This window comes from Corapipo altera, unplaced genomic scaffold, assembly GCF_003945725.1.
Source record: "Corapipo altera isolate COAL_440 unplaced genomic scaffold, ASM394572v1 0, whole genome shotgun sequence".
Taxonomy (NCBI): domain Eukaryota; kingdom Metazoa; phylum Chordata; class Aves; order Passeriformes; family Pipridae; genus Corapipo; species Corapipo altera.
In genome coordinates this window covers 87,195,730-87,219,087 of record NW_020884872.1, presented here as the reverse complement: position 1 = coordinate 87,219,087, position 23,358 = coordinate 87,195,730, and the positions used below count along the sequence as shown (strand labels likewise).

Below are 23,358 nucleotides of genomic sequence, written 5' to 3'. Positions count from 1 at the left end.
ATAAAGGCTCCCTCAGAATTACTCAAGGCTATCTTACAAATCCTTGAATTCTACCCAAAATCTTGACAGTGGCTGCTGATGTGCCTTAACTTCTCTACGGTGTGTTGACAAAAATTGTACTGTAATTTTATTCTATCTCCATCAGCATGTCTCTGTTGTTGTTCATTTAAAGCTTAAGAATCTCAACTATCTGAGGCAAAGATTATCCTTTTTGTTCTGCGTTTGCACTTTGCCAGGTGTAATGAGGTCACAGTCCATTAACAGCACTTCAGAAGTAAGAATACTAAAGCAATTACTCATACAAACAAAAAACTTGTACCTGATACTTTTTTTTTTTTGCATATCCTGCTAAAAACTGACCCAAATCTGTCCCATTAAGAATAAAAAGTCTGCTATGTTGCCTTTGATATTTCAGAAGAAAAGTGGGAAAGAAACCTATCAAATACTAACCACCAGTGTAGTGCTTTGCTCATGGCCCTTTTTAATTGATGGAACAGACACATGAGCTTTCAACACAGGAAATGGTATCATCCAGAATTTCATATTATTTTCACATTACATTAAAGAATGGGTTTGGGAGAGGGTTAATGATGTTAATTTGTGTTTCACTTATAGTAAATCCATTTTTACATGTTTACCCCTATTCCCCCACAAAACCTCAAACTGGCTTGACAACAGTCTAAAGCTTTCCAGCTTAGAGAAGAGCAATGCAGATGAAAATTTTTCTTTAGCATTCATGTGATGCAGAATCAGAGACTTAGCTGCTTCTGACCTGCCTGTTAAATCCTTTAATAAATATGGATTTAGTGCTAAAATATAAGATCAGGTGAAATTGCTCAGAGCTTCCTGAAAAATAGGTTGGTTCCACTGACCTTCAGTATATTAATAGAAAATTTAATAATTAAAAATCTGTCTTAACTGGGATTTTCCCATTTTGAGTTGGCTCATTTTAGGCCATTTCCAGCCTCAGACAGATTCTTCCAGAAAAGATGCACAGAAGAGAGGCATGGCACAGAACTAAAAGGCTGAGTTTGGTAAGCAGCTAAGCCTTGTTTTCACAACCTGTTTTAGAAGGGAAGTTATAGGGAATATCTGGGAAATACAACAAATATAAAGGTATGGATTAAAAAAACCCAGAAGGTGCATGATCAGCATGATTTAGATAACAGTGAAGTGCTAAATACATTCTTCATGATGAAACAAATTTTGCAGTGTTATGAAACTCTCATTCCTGTGATTTGATAACTCTGTAGTGACATGAACTCTTTTGCTATTACTGAAGAAGACATAAAGAACATTAGCTTTTAAAACCATTCTTTTTACCAATGTAATAAGGAAGGGATCAAACTAGGGAGCAAGGGAAAATCTGAAAGGAGACGTCTGGATTTTCTGTCCTTGCCAGTAACAAATCTGTAGCATGAAATCCTCCAAAAACCATCCCAGTTCATTAGCAGCCAGGTTGTGCAAGTTGTGTCCATGTCATTAATTGAGGGGTTTGTGTTTTTACTTTCACAGATCATGTCCTAAAAGCAAAATCTGCATAATTTAATGCCTTTATACAAATAATTTATCTCTTTTTAAAACATACATCACTTATGTAAATATTACTAATGTAGAAATAGTAACTATTATTTATGTCAATAAATGTAAAACCTGTGCTTTTATGAGTGTAATTAAACTTCTGGTACTGAGATGACTCTCCACTCCACTCAAGGGTCTCAATGTATTTTACACAGCTCAGCAAACTGAATATATCTGAAAGGTAACAGATCTCCTCCATGGACGAGGAGATCAAGATTAAAGGATGCTCTCTAGAGACTGAAAATTAATCTATCAGCTTTGTATCATTCCGAATCAGGAAGCACACTGACCTTCAGCAATGGTTTTGAAATGTGACTTTCGACACCTGAATTTTCACCTCCTGAACACAAAACCCTGAGGAGCATCCTGGAGTGCCTGCACTGGGGAATGCATATCCTGTGTTAAAGAGTGATCCTAACCAGGACACCTGAGTTAGCCCGAATGCTGATTCTTGCCAGGTCTGCAGAAGGAGGACTGAGTACAGGTCTTCAATACATGCGCAGAATGGAAAACTTTGGAGAAGGGGTGGTGAAGATCCCTAATAAAAGAAAGCACCCATCTCTGGCCCTCAACTAATCAAAAGATAACCCCACTTTAGCTTTTCCCCCCATTCTTCTCCTGGTATTTAGTTCTTTGCTTGCATAAACAGCTTTGTGTTTAACTGAAAGGCTTCTGCAAATCCTGTTCTAGGTATCATCTCTCTCTGGAGATTCAGATCAGGAACCTGGGCTGCTCTGAGCTGCCAAACATGGAGAGGAAGTGTCCACAAAGTAGCTCCTCACCAGGTGCTGAGCAGATCCAGGAGATATGTCTATAACTGCCCTAGAACCCACCTTCCATCTCTGAAATGAGTAATGAATGAGTTTGGTATAGTAATATACTATTGTATGTCTGGCCTCAAACTCTGTAAGCTTACAGTACTGAGCCCAATGGGACTCTTGGAAATTCTTGCTAGAAACAGTAACAGTAAGAACAGGAGCAGTCACTAGCTAGCCCTGTGCTAACGGAACACAGCTCTTACCCGATCTGTCCTGGTGCAAAATGTACAGTTGGGATATCTTTAAAAAAAAAAAAATCTCACTTCTAAATGCAATTTCAGCTTGCTTCATTTTTGGATAAAAGTCTTCCAGTTCCTGTTTGAAAAGCTGTAACTGTGGGATGAAATTCCATTAAACTGGTCTGGCGCCTTTTATCAGCTTCTAGTTTCTGCAGTATTCATACTCTATTTTCATCCTTTCCTTAAATACTAGGGATTGACCATTACATTGTATTTAAAGCATCTTCTCTATGGATGTGATTTACATTTGTACTTGTGTCAATCTTCCATTTATTTATTATTATGAACTTTATTTTAAACTGTCTCTTGCTGTTAAATAGCAGGACATGAAATGCCAGGTATTGTCATGCTTCAGTCTTGGAGCTGAGATTTGTTGAATAAAATAAATATCCCAAAGTGCAGGATTATATTTTTCTCTTTGATGCTTAATTGAATCTCTATGCTTTCTGGGATGTGAGGTAAAGCTTCCCAGAGAAGAAACAATTCCTATGTTAGAATTCCTAATCCTAACAAGGCTTCTTCTCTGGACTAATTTTAATTTCCTCCCTGTGTCCATAAGGAAGACATACTTTGACAGCAGAAAAGCCTTTTACTCATGCTTACTGTTATTAAAAAGAACTAATTTCTTTTCCAGTTCTGTACAGTTTGGTTTCTTTCTAAAATCAATTCAACAGAGTATTTACAAATGTGTGTGCTGAAGTGATCACAAGCTAGATTTGCTTGGGATTTCCTTATTCAGAGCTCATACACTCCCAACGTTGTTTGTTTTTATTTCAGATAGGATTTCACCAAAGAACTTAGAAATTTTAATTACTCATCTTCTTTAAAAGGAGACAGAACATGTATGAAACATGCAGGGCTGACATATCCAGAAGTTAGATGTCTGTCTATCCGCATAAATGGGATGCAGCAGCAGCTGTTCCAAAAGGTTTGTGTCTGCTGTGCTGTCCATATGCCTCAACACTGGTCTGAAAGGATCACTTTTACAGGAAAGCAGCAGAGCTCTCTCCAAAGCACTTTCGAACTTTCATCTCTCAAGATCATTAGAAAGGTGCTCATTAGTGCAAATTGTGATGATAGTTTTTAGAGTATGAACATCTTGCAACTTAGAAGGGGGCAGAAAGACTATACTAATTCCAGTGCATCCACTTCAGACAGCTTATTTAATCACAGATTTCCAGCCTTCAGTAGACACTGATACACTATATGACAATCACTGGTCTTACATTGGTTTTTTCCTGCTTAGTTTTGATGTTATTCTGTTTTACCTACCCCCAGATTATTTTCCTTATTATTTAACATCAGACATTCCACTCCCCCTGCCGTGGGCAGGGACACCTTCCACTAGACCAAGCTGCTCAAAACCTCATCCAATCTGGCCTCCAACACTTTCAGGGATGGGGCATCCACAGCTTCTCTGGGCAACCTATTTCAGTGTCTCAAATGTGATTTGATGAAGCTGAAAACATCCAATAAACCTTTGAAGAAACTCTGATCATGATGAGCTCCAGATGGGTTGGAGTGTAAGGAAACAGTCACAGGAGCTATCCACCAACAACAGCATGGAATTGACTGAATGGCAGCGGAGAAGCCATGTCATGGAACCTATGACAATCTTTGCTGAGCCAAATGAGTGAGGTATGAGAGGATTGTCTTGATCCAGTATTATCAAGATAGATCACAGGCAGAGACTGCACACAAATATCCACCCTGCTGACACTGCAGCAGTATTCTGTTTAAAAGTGGGAATTGTCAGAAGCAGAGGTCTAGACTCACAAATTAAGAGGATGTCTACACAGTCTTTTGTGAGTTGGTTACAGAGGGATTGGCTAAATGTACTGAATGACATTTATCTTCAGTTCAAAAGATGCATTACTGCCATAGACCAATTCTAAGCCTGCAGAAATACACGCTGATTCCTATGGTTTTATGAGTATGATCTATTCCATGCAGTGATTATAACATTTCAGGTTCTCAGCTGGCTCAATCAACTGGTTTTATCTCCAAAAGAACCTGAAGAGCCATTTCACATCATGCTTGCAGGACAGTAGTTTTGTGCTCAGTGACAGCGGGATTACACTTACTGTGTCAAAGAAGTGACTTAGTACTTTTTTAAAAAGCAGTAACAGACATTCCATTGTAGAAAAGGGACTAAGTTATGACCAGCCCCCATGTTGGCATGACGTAAGTCTAGAAAGTGTAAGGACTCTAAGGCTTCTCCTTTCAAAGGCAAAGTCAGAGAAAAAGCCAAAATTTGGTTATCTGAGACTCAACGATACAAGTGATAGGTTCTCAGTGATACAAGTAAATGTGCTAATTGTTCAGTCATCCTCAAAACATGCTGTTTTCACAGTAGCCTGTTTTAAACATGGAACTTAACATTTTCTTGTGGTGCTGTGAAATTCTTCAAATTAGCCATGTTAACATGAACCCTCCTGAGTCCAGTACAACACTAGTGTTTTCAGCCAGAAAAGTCCACACCACAAGCATAATTAATACAAACAAAAAGAACTTTTGAGCTCATAGTGTGACTGCTGAGGTCACATTTGGAGATAGGGAAGAATGTTGAACTAAAACTAGTATGCTGGGAATCAGCCCTAATTATTGCTGAAAACAAATAGGGCATGGAATAGTCTACCCATTGTCCTTTGTGTGGGTCCATAAATTTGCACTGATTACTGCTGATATGAGAGACAAGCTCATCACAGAATGACCAAGGTCAGTGAGAATCAGGGACTCCTTGTTACACCACTGGACACACACTATTCTCAGCCTGAGACATGAGCTAATCAGACCAAATGCTTTGTGATCTAATGGTCAGAGCCAGACTGATGATATCATTGCTTCCACTGGTTTTGGCCAAGTTTGAAATGACAGCTAGAATGCAAGTCTTCAGGTCCTTCAATCTTCCCTTAGTCATTGTAACTGATCAAGACTGCATGGACTGCTGCAAACAGAGAAGTGGTTAGAAGCAAGACCCTAAATACATCCTAGAACTGACAGAAGTTTGATGGATCTTCAGTTGGCTAGGGAAATACCCTAAAACAATTTCTCAGCTATCAGATTTTAAGTAGGAACCCATATTTGAAAGATAAGTTGTATTTCTGTCTTAGTGGGAGTTTTCTCCCTCCCTTTAGTATGTCTTTCATCTCCTGAACACAAAGATATTTTGACTTTTGAAGAATTGGACTTCCCACAAAAATAACTACAGCCCATTTCAGCTATTACTTTTTCTTTCCACCACACCAGGGTCTTCTTATACACATTTTTAATAAACAAAAGGAAAGAGAGTAAAAGGGTATTCAAATGAAAGCCTTCCTTGAATACTTTTATTTCAAAGGTTTCGGCTGATTTTAGTCTTTTATTGCATTTTTAATAAAAAGCTTAGAAGGCTTTAAAGGATAAGTTCATCTTGGCAATGGGTAGGCTAAAATCTGTACTCACAATCCCAACTACATAAAAAAATTCATGCTTTGTACAATGATAGTTCTTGTTAACACTGTTGATTCTCTGGATTCACTAATTCCTTCACAATCCACAAAGCAGATATCTCCCAGGCAGAGCCAGTGAGAGTCTTGTGTAATGCCACTGGGCAGCACATACTTTATTCCCTTAGAGAGAAAAGTGACTTTTCTCGACACAAATAAAATGGGGAAGATCACAAGTTCACAAATCAGAATGTTATGTTTCGGCAAGGCTGAGGATAAAATTCCTGCTGGTACAAAATATTTCCTGGCCTTTAACGACCATTAGAAGACCAAATTAAGGCTTTTGGGATGAGTCTGCAATTTAGGTATTGAGCCAGAACAGATTTTGATGGTACCTTCTGGAGACTAGCTTTGAAGATGCTGTGCTACCAAAATTTCAATTGCCTCAAACTAATGTTTCTCACTACTCTGCAAGGGTAGTGAGACAAGCAAGTTACAAGCTGAAGGAAAATCATTCAAGGTGGCCTTTGATTACATAGCTGTGCCCAATAACTTTTTTTGCGATTAAGATCTAAAATATAAAGATGTTTATCAATTTCTGGTGTTGCATCCTGAGGTTTATTTCTCTTGTTCTTCCTTACATGCTTTAAAGCTAAGAAAAAGACAAATCATCAGCTTAGGAATCAAAAAGGGCTCTAGTCTGTAGTATGGTACAAGCCTGTATCACATGAGAGCTGATGTAATATCCATCTTTTACAGAGACATTTTTATCCCCGAAGAAAATGATTTTTTAAAGAAGGAATTATATGAACATTTTCTAAGGATGAATTTTTATCTTGGTGGCCTTGGGCATGACATGAATTTAACACCAGATTTTGTTTTCAAAGGTTGACACCAATAAGCCCAAGGAAATCAAATTATATCACACATGTTGTGTTAACCCTGGTGCTGTTTGACCAATGGGATATGACATTGTCTGGTAGGATATATGAGAACTGTGTCTCTGTGTGCCTGCAAGTGCATTTATGCAAGAGTCTCCTGCACAACTCTTGATGAAAAGAAGACATTGGAAGCTAAAGGTATATTTGCTCTAGCTTAACTTTTTAAAAGTTCATTCTTCACAATCTCTTTGTCTAATAATTAGAAAAGAGAATACCTGTTTCAATGAACTGTACAACTTTGTGGTGGGGTGCTCTCTGAAAGAATTTCACCATTGTTAATTTATACATCTAAAGTGATACTAAAAATTCAATCACTACCATTAACTGATACAGGATCTTAAATCTAATCATTGTTTGCAAATGATTTTAAATTGATCCATACTCCTGCAAAGCAAACAGGAGCTTTTCCATTGATTTCAATGTGCTGTACAGTAATTTATAAGAATATGGCTTCCCTGCAACCAGAGACATGGATACACACACCACACTAGTTTTATTTTAAATCCAGCTTCTCAAACTATTGAAAACAGCACAGTCATAGAGGACTATTTTACAACTGGTGGGTAAATGCCCAGTCTTCTGCTAGTCCTGTGCCTACCCACACTATTTTCCTACTGTGCTTGGAGGCCAGGTTTATCTAGGCATATCTGCCAGTATTGTGATCACTCCATGGCAATCTGAAGCCCCTCCAAACCTGTCTGACCGATCACACAGGCTAAGATGGAGTTTCCTACTGTTTACATTAAATGCCACAGTTCTGTAATTGCCTCTCTCCTAAGGAATCTGTGATCGTGATGCCTTCTACAGTTATTTGGCAGAATGAAGGATATCTCAAAAGCTGAACCCAGATTGCTCTAAAGTAATACGAAATAGCCAAATAAGAAAGCAGCTGAATCAATGAGGAATCAATTAAGCTCCCTTTTAAAGATTTCAACTTAACTAAGATCTGAATTGACCTCTGCAAAGATTTCTCTTCTTGAGGAAAACTATCCCACTAAATTGGTAATGTCATGGGAAGCCAAAGAGCAGAAGGGGATCGCATGGAACTAGGCATGAATTGAAAATCTTTCTTTTTTCCTGTGCACTAAAGACATTTATAACATTTCTTGCTAGAATAAGTGTGGCCACGATGAGCACTGCAGTGCTGGAAATCCTGAGGAGATGAATGATCTGAAATGCTGTTCCTGTCCCAAATGATGGGCACTCTGTGCTTTAGAGTAATGGCCACCTAGCATTAAGGTTCAGGGTATGAAAGCCCTACCAAAGAATCATAGAATCATAGTCTGATTTAGGTTGAAAAAGACCTCTAAAACCATTAACACAGCACTGCCAAGCCCACCAATAAGCCATGTCCCCAGGTGCCACATACACATGTTTTTTAAATCCCTCCAGGGATGGTGACTCCACCACTTCCCTGGGCAGCCTCTTCCAATGCTTGACAAACCCCTTCAGTGAAGAAATTTTTCCTAATTTCCAACCTAAATCTCCCCCAGACAAATTGAGGCCATTTCCTCTTGTCCTGTCCCTTGTTACCTGGAGAAGAGAGCAACTCCCACATGGCTACAACCTCTTTTCAGGTAGTTGTAAAGAGCAATACGGTCAACCCTGAGCCTTCTTTTCTTTAGGCTGAACACCCACAGCTCCCTCAGCTGCTCCTCATCAGACTTGTGCTCCAGATCCTTCCCCAGCTCTGTTGCCCTTGCCAAACTGGATTGGCCCAGCCAGTTCACTGTTTTCCTTGAGCTAACTGCTTGTAGCATCTGCATTGGTCTGGTAGGTAGGATACTCTCCCAAGAAGTGAGAGAGCACATCCAATTCATTCTCAGATTGAGGAGACACCTGTTTAAGTGACACAGAATTTTAGAAAACTAAGGTACTTTTGCAATAGACAGTTCTAGATAGTAGGATGTCTCAGAAGTTGATAAGTTGTCTGCAATACTGTAGTAAAGCTCAAATAATCTGCATTTGCTTAAGGTAAATTTAAATGCCTAAATATCTTTGTGATCATAGACCTTAATAACAAAGTTTGGCAACAAGTCACTGAGAAGCAGCATTTCTTCCCTGCTACAGTGGGGAAAAAAGGGCAGTCATAAAGTCAAATGCCATATCCTCAAAAAAACATGTTAGCTGTAGAAGTGATGAGAGGAGCTATGAATAGGGTCAAACTACTAGATTTCTTGAGATATGATCATTCAAGTTCAGCCTCAGTCTCTGGTCAGGCATTTTCTCTCACTCTTTTCAAAATGTGAAGTAAAACATCATAACCTCCTACCTCTTTACTGAGTCTCAGCTTCCAGTTTCTAACTTGTATCATTAAATGTGCAGCCCAGGATTTCATGTCTCCCCTGACAATTTAGGACCACCATATACAAAGTACTATTCCTTCTACTGCTCTTTTCCAGTGTACTTTTAAGGGTCTGAGGTAGAGCCTGGATGTCAACCACGCATAAAGTGAGTCATTACGAACGAGCGATGCAGAAGGAATCCTTATCTGCATGCAGGTCAATCTACAATCACTGTCAACTGCCCAGAAAGAGTCAGTACTTATTACACAGAGAACATAATTTCTATTGCTGCTTCATATATTCAACTTTGCAATGCTTCTGGTGTATATCATGCATGCCAAGATGTCAACTACCAAACAGAGAACAGTTTGAAAATCACTGATTTAAATTTGAGGAGAGTGAAGGACAACACCAGCTAACTTAATTCCTTTACTAATGATTTTGCATCCAAGCATAATACTGCTTTGATGGGCCTGGGATTGTACTGATCCATCACTGAGATCCCTCTGGTAAACGGTGCATTCCCCCAATGCAGATGACACGACTCACCTATTCACTCACTGCAGTCAGCAAATATGTCTTACGGTAAGTGGTGTGTTGCCTCTTAATTAGCTACAAATACTTGGTCCAGTTTAAATAGGTCAAGAGTGAAACTATACCACCTACTGAGTTCTGTTTCACATTGCAGCACAGGTCACTTCCTTCTTCCCACTACACTCAGACAATAAGAGGTTAAGAGAGCTGCCCCATAATGGCTTCATTAGTTGCCAGCTAGGGCTCATTAAGAGGTGAAGGGAGATAGCCCACCAAAAGCCTGGGATACTGAGGATCTGTGATGGCAGACTCTGGAGAAACCAGGGTCAGTGTTCTTTATTTACCTTTCTTGTACTAAGCATTGCCTTGGACTTATTAGCTGAACTGGGTTATAAAGACCTTTTTTGTATTTGCTTGTGCAACAGTACTAAGATGCAAAAGGGAAGGGATTGAATTCCCCCATGGAGAATTCAAAATGTCTCTTTTGCTGCTCAGTACAAGTTATCTCCAGGCTTATCTCTGCACCTTTCTCTAAGAGACCTTTCTTTTTTATATTTGGGAATCTATCAGAAAAGTAGTGCATACTGAGGGAGGAGGAATCCTACAAAACTGTCCCTTGCATGAAAGGGTGAAGTATGTTTAAGAAGCATTTTTCCAGACTGAAAAATCTGAGATAGTATGGCAGCAGCCTTATCTCAAGATATATTGGCAGTGGGTAGACATGTAAAGCAAAAAAAAAACCCCAAACATATAATTATTTCTTCCCACAATGCAGTTCAGAGTGGGAATCTCTCAAAAGAGATTGAATTACACAGCTTGTCTATGAAGACACAGGCTAAGTGGAATGAAAAAAGATAATATAAACATGAAACAGAAATCTCTGTACTATTATTATTTTTTGAAAATTGAGAGTTTTACGCAGAAATCTGTTTCTCTAAGATTACCACTAAGAGCAGGTGAAATCTACCTACTTAGCTGAAAGATGGAGCCTAACGTTCAAAGAAAGTCTAGTGTTTCTTTCTACATATGACAATCCACAGACTTTCACCTACTGCTTCCATACTGCCCGATAACCTTCTACACGAATACAGCATACAGCACTGCAGATAGGTACTAGTCTTGACTTCAAGGTGTTAAGAGCTGGAAAATCCACTGCGCCTCTTCATATTCTGGGTTTTCAGATGATTATGCTGTTCTCAAAGTCTGCCTCTCCATGTAGTTTATGAAAGTGGCTGTCCTTGGCACTAGGCCATGTCAGCACAGTCCTATAGATTTCATTGGGACTGAACACAGTCCTAATGGCTTTGCTGAGCTGAGGGTGATTTATGCAAGTCCTTAGTTCTTTCCCTTAATAATTCTTCTGCTCTGTTTGGTCCTGTTTCATACAATAATGAAATCTGACCCCTTTAGTCCCTTCTACAAAACCTCCACCCCACTGGGTTGGGCAATGTGTTGCTACATGTAGTAGCATGCCTGCTCACTCTATTTTAATCATTCCGGAAGAGTACCACATATGCTGTAAGTAAATCTGTCTTTCAAACCAAGTCATCAATTCAGTGGAAAGGTCTGGGTTTGAAATGGAAATTTACAAATCACCTTAGCTGTGATTTTAGCTGTGAGGCACAATAACCTCAATGTTACAAGCACCTTGGTAAGGAAAAAGGTCTCGGAATGATGGTCAAGTTTGTCTCAAATAACCTCATGCTGCCAAAGAAAGTTTGCATTAGATGGATTTATAAAAGCAGTATAAGGAATGCTTATAAATCATCTGTACATGACCCTGCAGGTTAACAAAGGGAAAGTGAATTCTGTTTGTGTGTAGAAATAAACATTTTTCCAAATCCATCCCTGCAATCCTCAAACCTCCATACACATTCAGAATAATGACTCAATTATGAACTATGCTACAAAATCACTAGAAATACACGACTACCTTTCCCCTTATGGCGGTTTTATAAATAAACCCACAGAGTATGGAATTGAAGATGTTAATATGGGGAAAGGAAAAGCCTGGCACTAAATTTATCCTCCTTTCAATGCATGATAGCTTCTGTACTTACCTCTGCAAAAGTTTTGATCAACCTAGTTTCAGCCCCAGGCTGCTTCTGCTTATTCCTCAGTCCAGTCAATTTTATTTTATGATAAGCTTCTAACATCTAACCTAAATGATGATTGTCAAAAAGATCCTTTTTTTTATATTCTTAGCACCAGTTTATCCAGTTTGCCCCATCCTTGGAAGTTACTCTCTTAAACTACTTGCAAGCAGCTAACCTGAATGTCTTTACTCATGATAGTGATTCCTCAGTGAAAATGTTGTTTACATATTTTTTCCACTATATCCACTCTCCTAATAGCTTTTTTTTGAGGCTGCTTTGTTGAAAACTCCTTTCATTTCATTGCTTATACTGAGCTGCCCTGGATTTTTGGCCTAGTTCCACTCCATCTGTGTAAGGTATAGAAGCTGTTATTGCTGCAGTCTCTTGCTTGTGAGCACAAAATACAGGAGAAAAGCCAAAGGACTAATGTTCCATGGGTTCTGACTATTTAATGTATTCTAGCATTTCTTAGTGTTTCTCTAAAAGCTAATTGCATTTGGAAGAAAAGGTTCCTGAATAGATTTTCTTTAGCCTTCAGTTCACATACCTGATGGAGATCTTGAGCAAGATGCCCATTCAGCAGAGGAATGAAGTTGCAGATTTCAAATCTCTACACAAAACTGCCCATAAAATGTGTCTTCTTGGTAGGTGCTTGTACTATTAAATACTTTTTATCAGTAAACGTATTTTTTACTTGATAGAGGATAGTATTTTAATATGAACCTCATCCTCCTCTAGCCTAATATGGCACTCATCCTCCTCTAGCTGAGCCTAGAAAAGCATAGGCTTTGAATTCAGAAAGGAAAGGAGAACTGACAGATTGCCACCTCTTCCTTCTTGTTTACAGCCACGTAAAGATTATTTAGTCATCTCCTAAAAATCAAAACAGACCCTTTGGTGGCTACTGGGATTCACCAAGAACTAACATCAGAACAAGCAGTTATATGTAGACCATCAGTTACATTCACAGCCATATGATGAACAATAGCAAGCCTAGATGGCTTTAATGCGGTTATTTGTTGTATTACTCTATGCTCAGCAATGGAAACAGAATTATTTATGTAGCTGAGCTATGGAATTTCTGCTTCCAGTCATGTCCTGCATGTGCTTCATTAGAACACATTTGTAGCACTTTTTTTTGCAGAACTAAGGGCAAGAAGATTTTACAGTTTAACTAAAATAAAAACCAACAGTAAGTCACTCCTGACGTTACCGATTGAGCAATCATGTCCAGTCCAGTTGGGATCGCAGCTGCAGAGTCCAGTATCCGGGAGGAAGGTCCCATGACCAGAGCACTGATCCAGACAAGTGGCTCTTGGGGTCTCACAATTTGTTCCTCCCCAGCCAACAGAGCAGTGACATTCTCCTCGCACGCACACACCTCGTCCTGAGCAGGTAGGATCCATGCAGTCCACTATATGTGAGGAGGAAGAAGAAGCAGACAGCAAGAGCAAATGGGAATTTCAGAAAAAAAGCCATCAGACTGCCATCTACACAAATGTACTTATATAATATCTCAAGCTTCCAACCAAAAAGCCCTACTGTGCACAAAATAGATGCTTCATCCAAGAAGTCAGTGTCCCTAAAAGACAGTGAGACCTAAAACACTTAAGTGAAAAACAGAGAAAAATTAATGATGAAATCTATTATTTTATCCAGGTCTGCACTAATAAATGATCCTTCTGGCAAGAACAGGCTAACATCAATTAAGAACAGAATAAGAATAGTATTCTCTTGTAGAGATACTGTGCTTCCATTTATTCTGTTAGAGTAACCTAAATTACTACTACTAATGAATTCAAAGCTGAGCCCTAGTTTTCTGAGAGAGAATTTTGTGTAAAGATTCAGCAGAAGCTGACATTCTTATTCAGCAAAATACATGCTTAAATTGAAGAATATGCTTAAATCTATACAGGTTTCACAGAGACTTACATAAATTTCACGTTAAATATATCCTTAGACAGTTTTCTGGAGTAAAGATTAAAACAAAATCATGTATTTTTTTATATTGAGGTTCTCCTGGTTTTATTTTTGATCAATTAATACTCTTTTTTAAATGTTTGGAGTTTACTTTCCCCCCCAAAGAGTCACTTTCCTAACAAGATAGGAGACTATCCAGTTAGGTATATAGCAATATACACCAAAAGACCAAATGTACTCTTGCCTGATTCCTGAGTTATGTGTTTTTTAGGTAACTGTCAGCTCCTCTGCCCACAGGGGAATTTCACCCAGCAATCGGAAATTTTTAATGCACTAGACACCCTTCCAAAAAAAAAAAACAACTGGAGGAGGTGACTGTCTATTTATATATAAAAGCTGATAGGACAGCCTAGAGAAATTTTTCCCATCTCTTGTAGCGGTGTGTGGCAGTGCCCTGGGGATTAGTGACAAGTGTCAGTCTGGCTAAGCAGCATAGGGAAAGCTGTCCAACTCCTGGCTCTGATACAGCAGAGCAGAACACGGCCACCGTACACACAGCAGGCTTGTGGTTCAGTTTTTTGCCCCCTGTAAAAGCTAATAAGAATTCCACTGACCTGTTCAAGACACAGAAACCTTAAAAGGAAACACAACAGCTGCTCTGATAGTTCCCTGAATTCTCAAACCCTTCTCAATCTGACAAGTAATGGCTTAGTTATTACTATCCCAAGGCATGGGAGAGAATTTTCTTTTTTGTTTAATTCCTGGAGCTCTGCTCATAGCTGGAACAATCCTCGAAAATTGTAAGAGGCTGGAAAGGATGAGTCTATAAATCTCCTTCACTGTTAGCGAGCTGGGAGCTATGGTGCCAATTTTAGCATGAAACCCTTGAAGCCCTGGTCCTGTTCTTTCTCAGCAGTAATAAGTATGAAAAGGACTAAGGGATGGACTAGCAGCCTCGTCCATTCTCAGCAGATGGTTTGAACATAGGGAACAAAGTTCACAGGCTAACTGACAAGAGGCTACCTCCAGGCAATTAATCATCCCCTCTGAAGGTCAGTTGGGAAAAAGGTGAGTTTTACAGGGGCCTCCATCACAGGAGGCAGACAATCTGCTATCTCAGCTCTAACACAGACGATTATAGGAGGGGAATGTGCATGTCAGAACCCCCCATTTATCATAATCCCAAGGCCATTTTTCATGTTGAAATGAGCCCTTTCAGAAAATGTCACACACAATGGCTACTTTAATCTCAGCCTCACTAGCTGTATCTCTTTAGGTTTTCGGCACCATCGGAAGGGCCCTGGGACAGGATTACGGGCCTCTGCTTTCTTCCTAATCAATTGCTTAGTGGATTTGGAGTACAATGGCATATTTTTAGGGAGTTGTGCTTGACAAATTTAGCTGCTCAGCTCTAGGAGAAGTAGAGGTGGGGAGCTGGGCAGGAGGGCAGAGCTGACAAAACCTAGTATACCTGGAAAAAGAAAAAAAAAAGCATATGTCTGTGTTGTTGGTTAGAAAATGTCCCAGATGGTAAAATTCCTGGTTGAAAAATGCCCCGCTTATAGTGCAGCCTTGTGCAGAATCTTTGCCAGGGAGATAAATCATGCAGCAAGCAAGGTTAGTGCCTCTTCTACACTTTTCCCCAATATGCTTCATGCTTCATTGGTCACACAAGTTATTAGGCTTATTCAGTGCCCAAAGAGTAACTTCTCATTTTTCACTGCTTAAATTTGCTCCCCTCCTTGTAATGTCTCGCTGACTTAGCCCATGCCTTATAAAATATGGGCCAATAAACTAAGGAAGGAAAAAATAAAAACTCGTGTAAGATTGTTGGCTGATGTTTTATAAACATTGCTGAACTTCTATGGGGAAAAAAGAAAAGACAGAAGAAACGCTGGAATGAAAACCCACTATAAACATGGACCAAGCCGTGAAGCTACTAAGAAATAATAAAGAGTAATCAATACCAGATGGTCCTTCTTAGAAGAGAAATTAAAGAGTAAAAGCAATTTAAAAAATAGTATAAATCAACTTTTTTACTAGATCTAAATATATATATATATATATGTCCTCAAGATTTCCCACATGGCATATTTCTGAGTTACTTTCCCCCTCACAATACAATACAAATTATGCCTTGAATATCAAAAACATGCATGTTTGGAAAAATACTAAACAGCCCATAAGAAAAACCATGTTCTCTTTGTTCTTCCTCCTTTTTCAAGTTTTGACCTACTGGGACTGACACTGTCCCCCGCTACAGTGATAACATAGAATAACTCAGTAGTGTCTGGCTTTTCTGCTTTAAATGAGACCAGGGAAAAAAAAGGTTCCTGTTAGAAAAAGGGCAAATCTCACTTCTCACTCTGATTTACACACATTAAACACTTCTGGCTGGAGGCAAAATCAGGATTTTTTCATTTTTGTTTATCCAGTAAAGATATGATCTAGTAAATAAGAAGTCTACACAGAAGCTTTAAAGCTACTTCAGTAGTCACCATCTTTGGGTTTTGCATGCCCCACAGCTTCACTGAATTGTGCTTTAAGCCAAAATGAAGCTTCCTCAAGAGATGTCTTATTGTTATAAGAGCTGATACTGTCTTCGTCTCTAACATTTACTGACACTGAAGCCATGTCCCACACCAATATGTTTAACACTTCAAAAGAATTGCCAGATTAGATGCCATTTGAATATCTGAATCCAATCCAGCCTATTTTCATTGTCCGTAAAATAAAGTCATTTCAGATAAAGCTTTATCCCTCATAATAAAAACAACCATAAATTAATTCAAGCCACTGTGATTCTTAAACATGTGTCAAATAATGTTTTAAATCTCTCAGTTGGTGAAGAGGCCTTATACATGTACTTGTAGAAGCATAATTTAAGCACACTTATTTATCTAGTCACCTGCATAGAATTTTGAGAATAGTTTTCGAAAGTGTTGTACATTATTCTTTAAATAAGGCACTTTTGGATGTATTTTTATAAGTCCCTGAATGATTTATACACTTACAAAACTGTCCACTTTTTCATTTAGCAATAAGAAGCAGTCACAGGCTCAGGAAGATGAAGGTTTATGTTGGCAGGTGAGTTCCTACACAAAGAGATTAAAGATAAGTACTAAAAGGTTCCATATTTCTGAGCCATAAATCCAAATGTAAATGAAAAATGTTTGAGGGCTAATGTGAGAAAAAAAGCTATGGAAGAGCCATTAAAATAATATCAGATTTTGAAGCAGAATTTAATTAAAGTCCTGAGCATTTCTAAGCTTTTAAAGCTGACAAGAATCTCGGACTTCCTCTCACACGCCACCATTTCGTGTATGTAAGCAACTGAAATTGCTTGGCATAGCAAGCAGAGAAGAAAGCACGGTAAAATAATCATACGTTTAGATGTGTAAATGGAATCGATGCTTTAATAAGAACATTTGAACATATGATTAAATGTTCTGGTCTTTCAACTAGATGTGTCTATCTGAAACATTTGATGGCTTTTCATCCAATTATTGAACAAATATGATAGCTAACGACGAGTTATGACAACATATCATTTTTATGTTGCATCCATCTATTGTATCTCTAAGGTGCCTATTATTGTTCTGTTTAAGTGCCAGTCCGATTCTGAATTGCCTCCATCCAAGCAATTACAGAACGACAATCAAAGCAAAGGGCTAATTGAATGTATCTTGCAAATACCTTCTTCACAGCTCTCGCCTTTGTATCCTGGGTTGCAGATACAGGTCCCCATGATGCACGTGCCATGGTTATTGCAGGAGACATCAATGCACTGGTTCGTTGGGACATCACACTCTGCTCCCTTCCAGCCACTATGGCACAAGCACCTTCCCTTCATGTACTGCCCATTTCCACTGCACAGCACTGGGCAGGATGCTGGGGACAGATAACAAAAACCACATTAAACCAAAACTGTACATGGGTCTCACTTCAAAAAAGAGCACAAGAGTCCAGCACATGATTTACAGTCTTCATATACAGTCTTCACTGGGGTATGTTCTTCTTTTCTTTGCCAAAACCAATTTTTTTACATGGATGACACACAGTTGTTGACTGTATTCTCTTGCAACAGTGCTTTTGAGTTAGAATATCTCCTCACTTTGTGTCTCTGATACCTTTTTTCACTAACTAAACTCAGCATTTTCTTGTATTCTGATTTTTCAATGTACTGGTGTCTTCTTTCAGCAGCATCACTTACTTTAGATTGCTTATTGTTATCCCTGACCTTCTGCCAGACTTCATACTTTCCTTGACACCGCCTCTGCTGTAGACCTTAGTAGCACACTTTATGGGTTTCAGTTGTTGCGCTCAGAGCCCAGAATGCCACACTGAGACTATTTCCCTGATATAGCTCACATCGTACCATCAACTATCAACTTTCTTCCCTGAAAGGCTTGTCAAGCACTGGAACAGGCTGCCCAGGGAAGTGACTCAGTCACCATCCCTGTTGGAATTTAAAAGACATGCAGATGTGGCATTTGGGGACATGGTTTAGTGGAGGACTTGGCAGTGCTGGGTTAATAGCTGAACTCGATGATAGAGTTTTAGAGGTCTTTTCCAACCTTAACAATTCTATGATTCTGATCGAAGCTCCAGCCCCCTTTTTTTGTTATCACCTCTCTGGACTCCATTCAACATCAGCCACAATGAAAAATTGGCCTCTACTCTTTCCAAGTTCCCTGTAATAAAAGCTCTACAAATCTATCCTCTGTATCAATTTATAGAGGATTTTTAATTGCCCTTGTTTCCAGCAAAGTCAGCTGACTCTCAAGGCCAACCAGATACAGGGTTTCTTCTCTGTGATAAAGAGAAGAAGAAGGTGACAAGCTCAAGCTGTGGCATGATAGATCCCAGGATTAAGTGTTTTCAGAGCTAAATTTGGAAAATGCCAGGCACAGTGGGATGGGATGAACTGAAGGATACAGAGAAAGCTCCCCAAGGAAGGAGAGTGCATCAAGGACCAGACACCAGCCTCCACGAACACAGCTTTGATAAGCACTACTCTCCAAGCTTTCTCCAGCTCCTCTCAGATGATACCTTCTCCCTTTTCCATTTTCCACACCTGCCACCTTATGCTCCTTTTGTTCTCTGCTCTGATTTTTCCAAGGAAGATGCTGACTTCAGTCCCTCAGAAGGAACAGTCTTTCCCTGTTCCTATCCCTTGAAACTTCTTGCTTAAGCCCTGTTCTCTTCCATTTCATTTTGCTGAAACTCAGCTGCAAGGACACATACTGAACATTGACTTCTCTTGTTCAGTGTTGCACATCAGCCTCAGGTGGGAGCAGCTGGGTTTCTCATCTGCCTCTCTGAAAGGCAATTTATGAACAATTTTGTGCAGGACAAATGTGAAATGAATATTCCAGTCTGCTGATTAATTCAACTGCACGTGATGAATACAGTATTTCTATTTTGCTTTGTTCCTGGCTCTGGTTAGGTGTGGGAAGAGGTATTAACACGGTTAAGGGAAACTTTCCTCTCCTTCTCTTCCCATCTTTTATACGATAATCTCACAATGCACATCCTGAGTTGTTTCCATGTGTCCTTATAGTCAAGTCAGTTTGAGTGTTACAGAACTAAAGTAGCTTCAATAAAATACAAAGCATTGCCAGCTCTGTTAAGCCAGCTTGATATGCAGTGAACTTTATTTGCCTGACCAAGATAAAAGAGGTTTAGAAAAGAAAGGAATTTGGCAACTGTTATTACTGGGGAGCAATAACAGTTCTCTGTTCACTTCAGAGGAAGCACATTGCAGTGGTGCACTGCAAGTGCATCATTTGCAAGAAGGTATCTACCTATACAAGACATAAATTGTTTAAGATACATTGTGTTGGGTACATGGTTCACAGCAAACTCACTCTGTAATTTCACTTTTCAGCTAAGCTGATGAAATCTTCTGTCTCCCCATCTCAAATTTCAGTGCTCAGTAATGGACCTTGTTCTTTCAAGGCAGTGGCAGGGGATAGTTTGCAGCTCTTTTCAACAAGAAGAAAGAATTATTGCCTTTAACTAGTGAGAGGTTGCTGAGAAAGACTTACAGGTTTTCTGACAAGACAGCTGATCACAGTACCAGATCACATAAATTACTGGCCATCTGCAACGAGACTGGCACTCTACAGAGCCTTCTGTGGAGAACACCTTAGGCATAACCTAGAAAGTGCTGCTGCAAATGCTGCAAATGTCAAGGCAATGGCAAGAACAAGACCTCCTCTGTAGTATGCAATAATGAATAAAGAAAAAAGAGATTTCTGATTTTTTTCCACTGTTACTTGTGCAACTCTCTTCCATATATAAATACGTATAATAATTATTTGATCATTTAGATTCCAACAAACAATGTTTAAGATGGCAAAATTATAGTAATTCTCTAGTGTGATAATGATAGCAACAACCCAAATACGCACCCTGTTTCTTGTAAAGTGTAGCATCAGAGAGTAAGATTGTTTGTTTGTTTACTTTACACAGAACTTGAAACCACCATCTCCCATGTCCAAGAAGACCTTTAAAAGGCCCATGAAATACACCTCTGGTGACCTGCTCTCATTTACTTTCTTTAAAATAATTGGTTAATAATACATTAATTATTAACTATTACTAAAAATAGAAAGGCTTCCTGTTCCAGAATTTCCCATTCCTTTGGATGGTGAATTACAAGGTTGAACTGAAACAAAGGAACAGACAGGAAATCCATGACCTAGAAATCTTCACGTGGGCAGGGACCTGCTTATTTAAGGATTAGGGCTTCATACAGGGTCTGATAAATGGTTGCAGACGAATACTGTAGCAGCCTTACACATGCCGCCTTCGAGAGATTTGTAGCTCAAAAGCAGCATCCTAGATGCCCCTCTAAACCAACAGGAAGCCAATGCTGGGGTCCTTGGATCTCACACTCGTGGCAACATGATCCATTTAACAAGCCTACTGCGTGGAAATGCATACACAAATATTATTTTGACACTCCAGGTACTAATGTGTCTTCCTAAAGGCAGAAAGTAATCTGTGATCTGAACCCAGATGATTCTTAGCGAAAAGACAGAGTTGAATAACAGGTGTTGCTATCAGCCAAAGTGCTCTAGTGAAATGGGAGAGACTCACATGGCTCCATTGAAGAGCCTGAGAAAGCTCAGGATATAACCCACCAGGGGAGGTAAACTCCTCTGAAAGTGGATTCTGAACAAAAGTTTAAGTATTCTGACTCACAGTGAAGGAACTTCTCCTCCACAGCCTCTACAGGGAGGTTTGGGGGGAACAAGCCCTGAACTTCTGCCCCTACTTGAAGTTAGGATGTGTGAGTTGGAATACACTGTGGGACATGGAAAAAACCTCCTTTTGTTTCCAGCTCTAAGGATTTGAAAAGGAGCTTGGAAATGCAAACCAAGTGTAAGGAAATGCAAACCAAGTGTAACCTGAGTCAGCAAGAAGTTTGACAGAATGGCTCACAGGGATGCAGATTGCCACATCCATCTTACTGGGTTGTGAACTCTGAAACACCAGCAGGGTTCAGTCTGGCCCACCCCACCCCAGCAGGGAGCTCCCGTGCCCCGAGGGTGTGCGGCTCCTTATCTCTGTCTCCTGGCTGGGCTGCAGGGACGTGACCCTAGCTCAGCTGGAGAGGGAGAGAACTGGGGTTGGACAGAGTTTAGCTCTCTCTCTTGGGAAGGAGCCAGCCTGCTTTCTGAAGCAGCAGTGAGCTGGGGTGAAGTTTTGACCTGCTGTCTTAGCAAGCTCCTTGTGTGGGCACTAACTTTTTACACTACCTCCCTTACCAAATTTATAAATCTGTCCTTACTCTACTGGACTGTTTGAGCCAAAAAAGGCCTTGAAAAGGTTGACGTACAGTATTCTGGCATTTCCCACAAGCAAGGTTTTGATTTCTTGGCCTGAAATGTGTTCTTACTAAAAGGACTTCAGTTTGTTTTTTAAATGCTTAAATAACTTGAAAAATTCAGGTCATAGAATATCCTTCTGAAGCCATTTATTAAAAATACTTATCACTTGAGCAGAGATATGTATTGTGTACTGGGGTAAGCCTCCTTCCCTCCTCCCAGTGTTTTCACTTTTGGCCAGAGTATCCAGTTCCTCCTGCCATTACTTCACTCCTAGCCTTACTCCAACCCTGCCCCATTTCCCACAGCCAGGCTCAGGTAAACTTGCAAGGTACTTACTTTTTGCATAATCAGTCTCTTAAAAGAAAGTATTATTACAGTGTCGTGCCACACCATGACAAGAGTGCTCTGCTAACAAACAATAATGACAGATTTATAAGTCATGTTTTCTAAAGTCACTTCAAGAGAGAAAATACCTGATGATGCGACATTTTGTCTATCCATAAGCAGCCTAAGGGGTTGTGTTGTTGCTAAGGGCACAGCACTCATGAAAAGTATAGAATAATAGAATAGTTTAGGTTGGACAAGCCCTCCAAGATCACTGAGTCCAACTTTTAAACCAGCACTGCCAGTCCATCACTAAACAATGTCCCTAAGAGCCACACGTCTTCTGAACACTTTCAGAGATAGTGATTCTACCACTTCCCTGAACAGTCTATTCCGGTACCTGAAAAGCCTTTCAGTGAAGAAATTTTCCTAATATCCCACCTAGACCTCCTCTGGAACGACTGGAAGACATTTCCTCTTGTCCTTATTACTTTGGAGAAGAGGCTGACCCCCACCTGGCTACACCCTTCTTTTAGTTGTAGAGAGTGACAAGGTCTCTGCTGTGTCTCTTTTTCTCCAGGCTAAACAACCCCCAGGTCCCTCAGCTGCTCCCTCAGTTGCTCCCTCAGCTGAAATTGTAGCAAACATATTTGTAGCAAATAAATCCAGAGATCCAACCTATTCCCATTCTACTGCAGCATCCTCAAACTGGGTGAGGAGCACTTTGAAAAGGCACAGGCATGAATATAATTTCCACAAGAAAAATGTTAATGAAAGGGGAAAGGGAAACAGTTTATCAAGTATAAATTCCCACCTCTGCCGCAGTCAGGGCCCAGAAAGCCAAGGAAGCAATGGCAAGTTCCAGACACGCAGTCTCCATTCCCATAACAGTTACTGGGACAGTTATCCACTGATTCTGGAAAACAAAAGAGAATTCAGATACTTCCTTAGGCAAGAAGACACCTCTGAGTTTGGGAGGGCTCTCGATGGCAGGACAGCTGAAACTTCAAAGCCATTGCTGCACTTGGAGCCGAAAGCATTAGTCTGAGCTCAGCTAAACAATGCTCATCCATTTACAGCAATAGAGGGTTCAACTGGAAATCTTATGATTAAATATGAGCTGTCCACTAGGCTTTGTTCTCACTCAGTACCCGAAAACTTCTAAATGTCTTTTCTTCCTGCGTACTTTTACAATGATTTTTCCTCTTTGAATTTATTGGAGAGAACCAATACATACCATTCTCATGGCAGAATACATACCTTTGGTCCAATTTTGTTGACTTGGGTAAGTGACCTTGGGGCATTTATTTGTGCCAAACAGAGCTGAGCTATGATAGAAATGTTCCCCTAT

The 23,358-nt window shown here is 39.7% G+C and overlaps 1 protein-coding gene across 10 annotated transcripts in view; it reads right to left on the bottom strand.

Moving 5' to 3' along the window:
* The window catches only part of TENM4 (teneurin transmembrane protein 4), a 599,346-nt gene that overhangs the window by 134,096 nt on the left and 441,892 nt on the right, over positions 1 to 23,358 (bottom strand). For all 10 annotated transcript variants that reach the window (XM_027664342.1, XM_027664505.1, XM_027664591.1 and 7 more), the window contains 3 exons: positions 22,822 to 22,923; positions 17,539 to 17,733; positions 13,136 to 13,336 (listed from right to left, as the gene is read on the bottom strand). In XM_027664342.1, the coding sequence (XP_027520143.1) occupies positions 13,136 to 13,336; positions 17,539 to 17,733; positions 22,822 to 22,923 (498 nt within the window). The remainder of the gene's footprint in view (positions 1 to 13,135; positions 13,337 to 17,538; positions 17,734 to 22,821; positions 22,924 to 23,358) is intronic.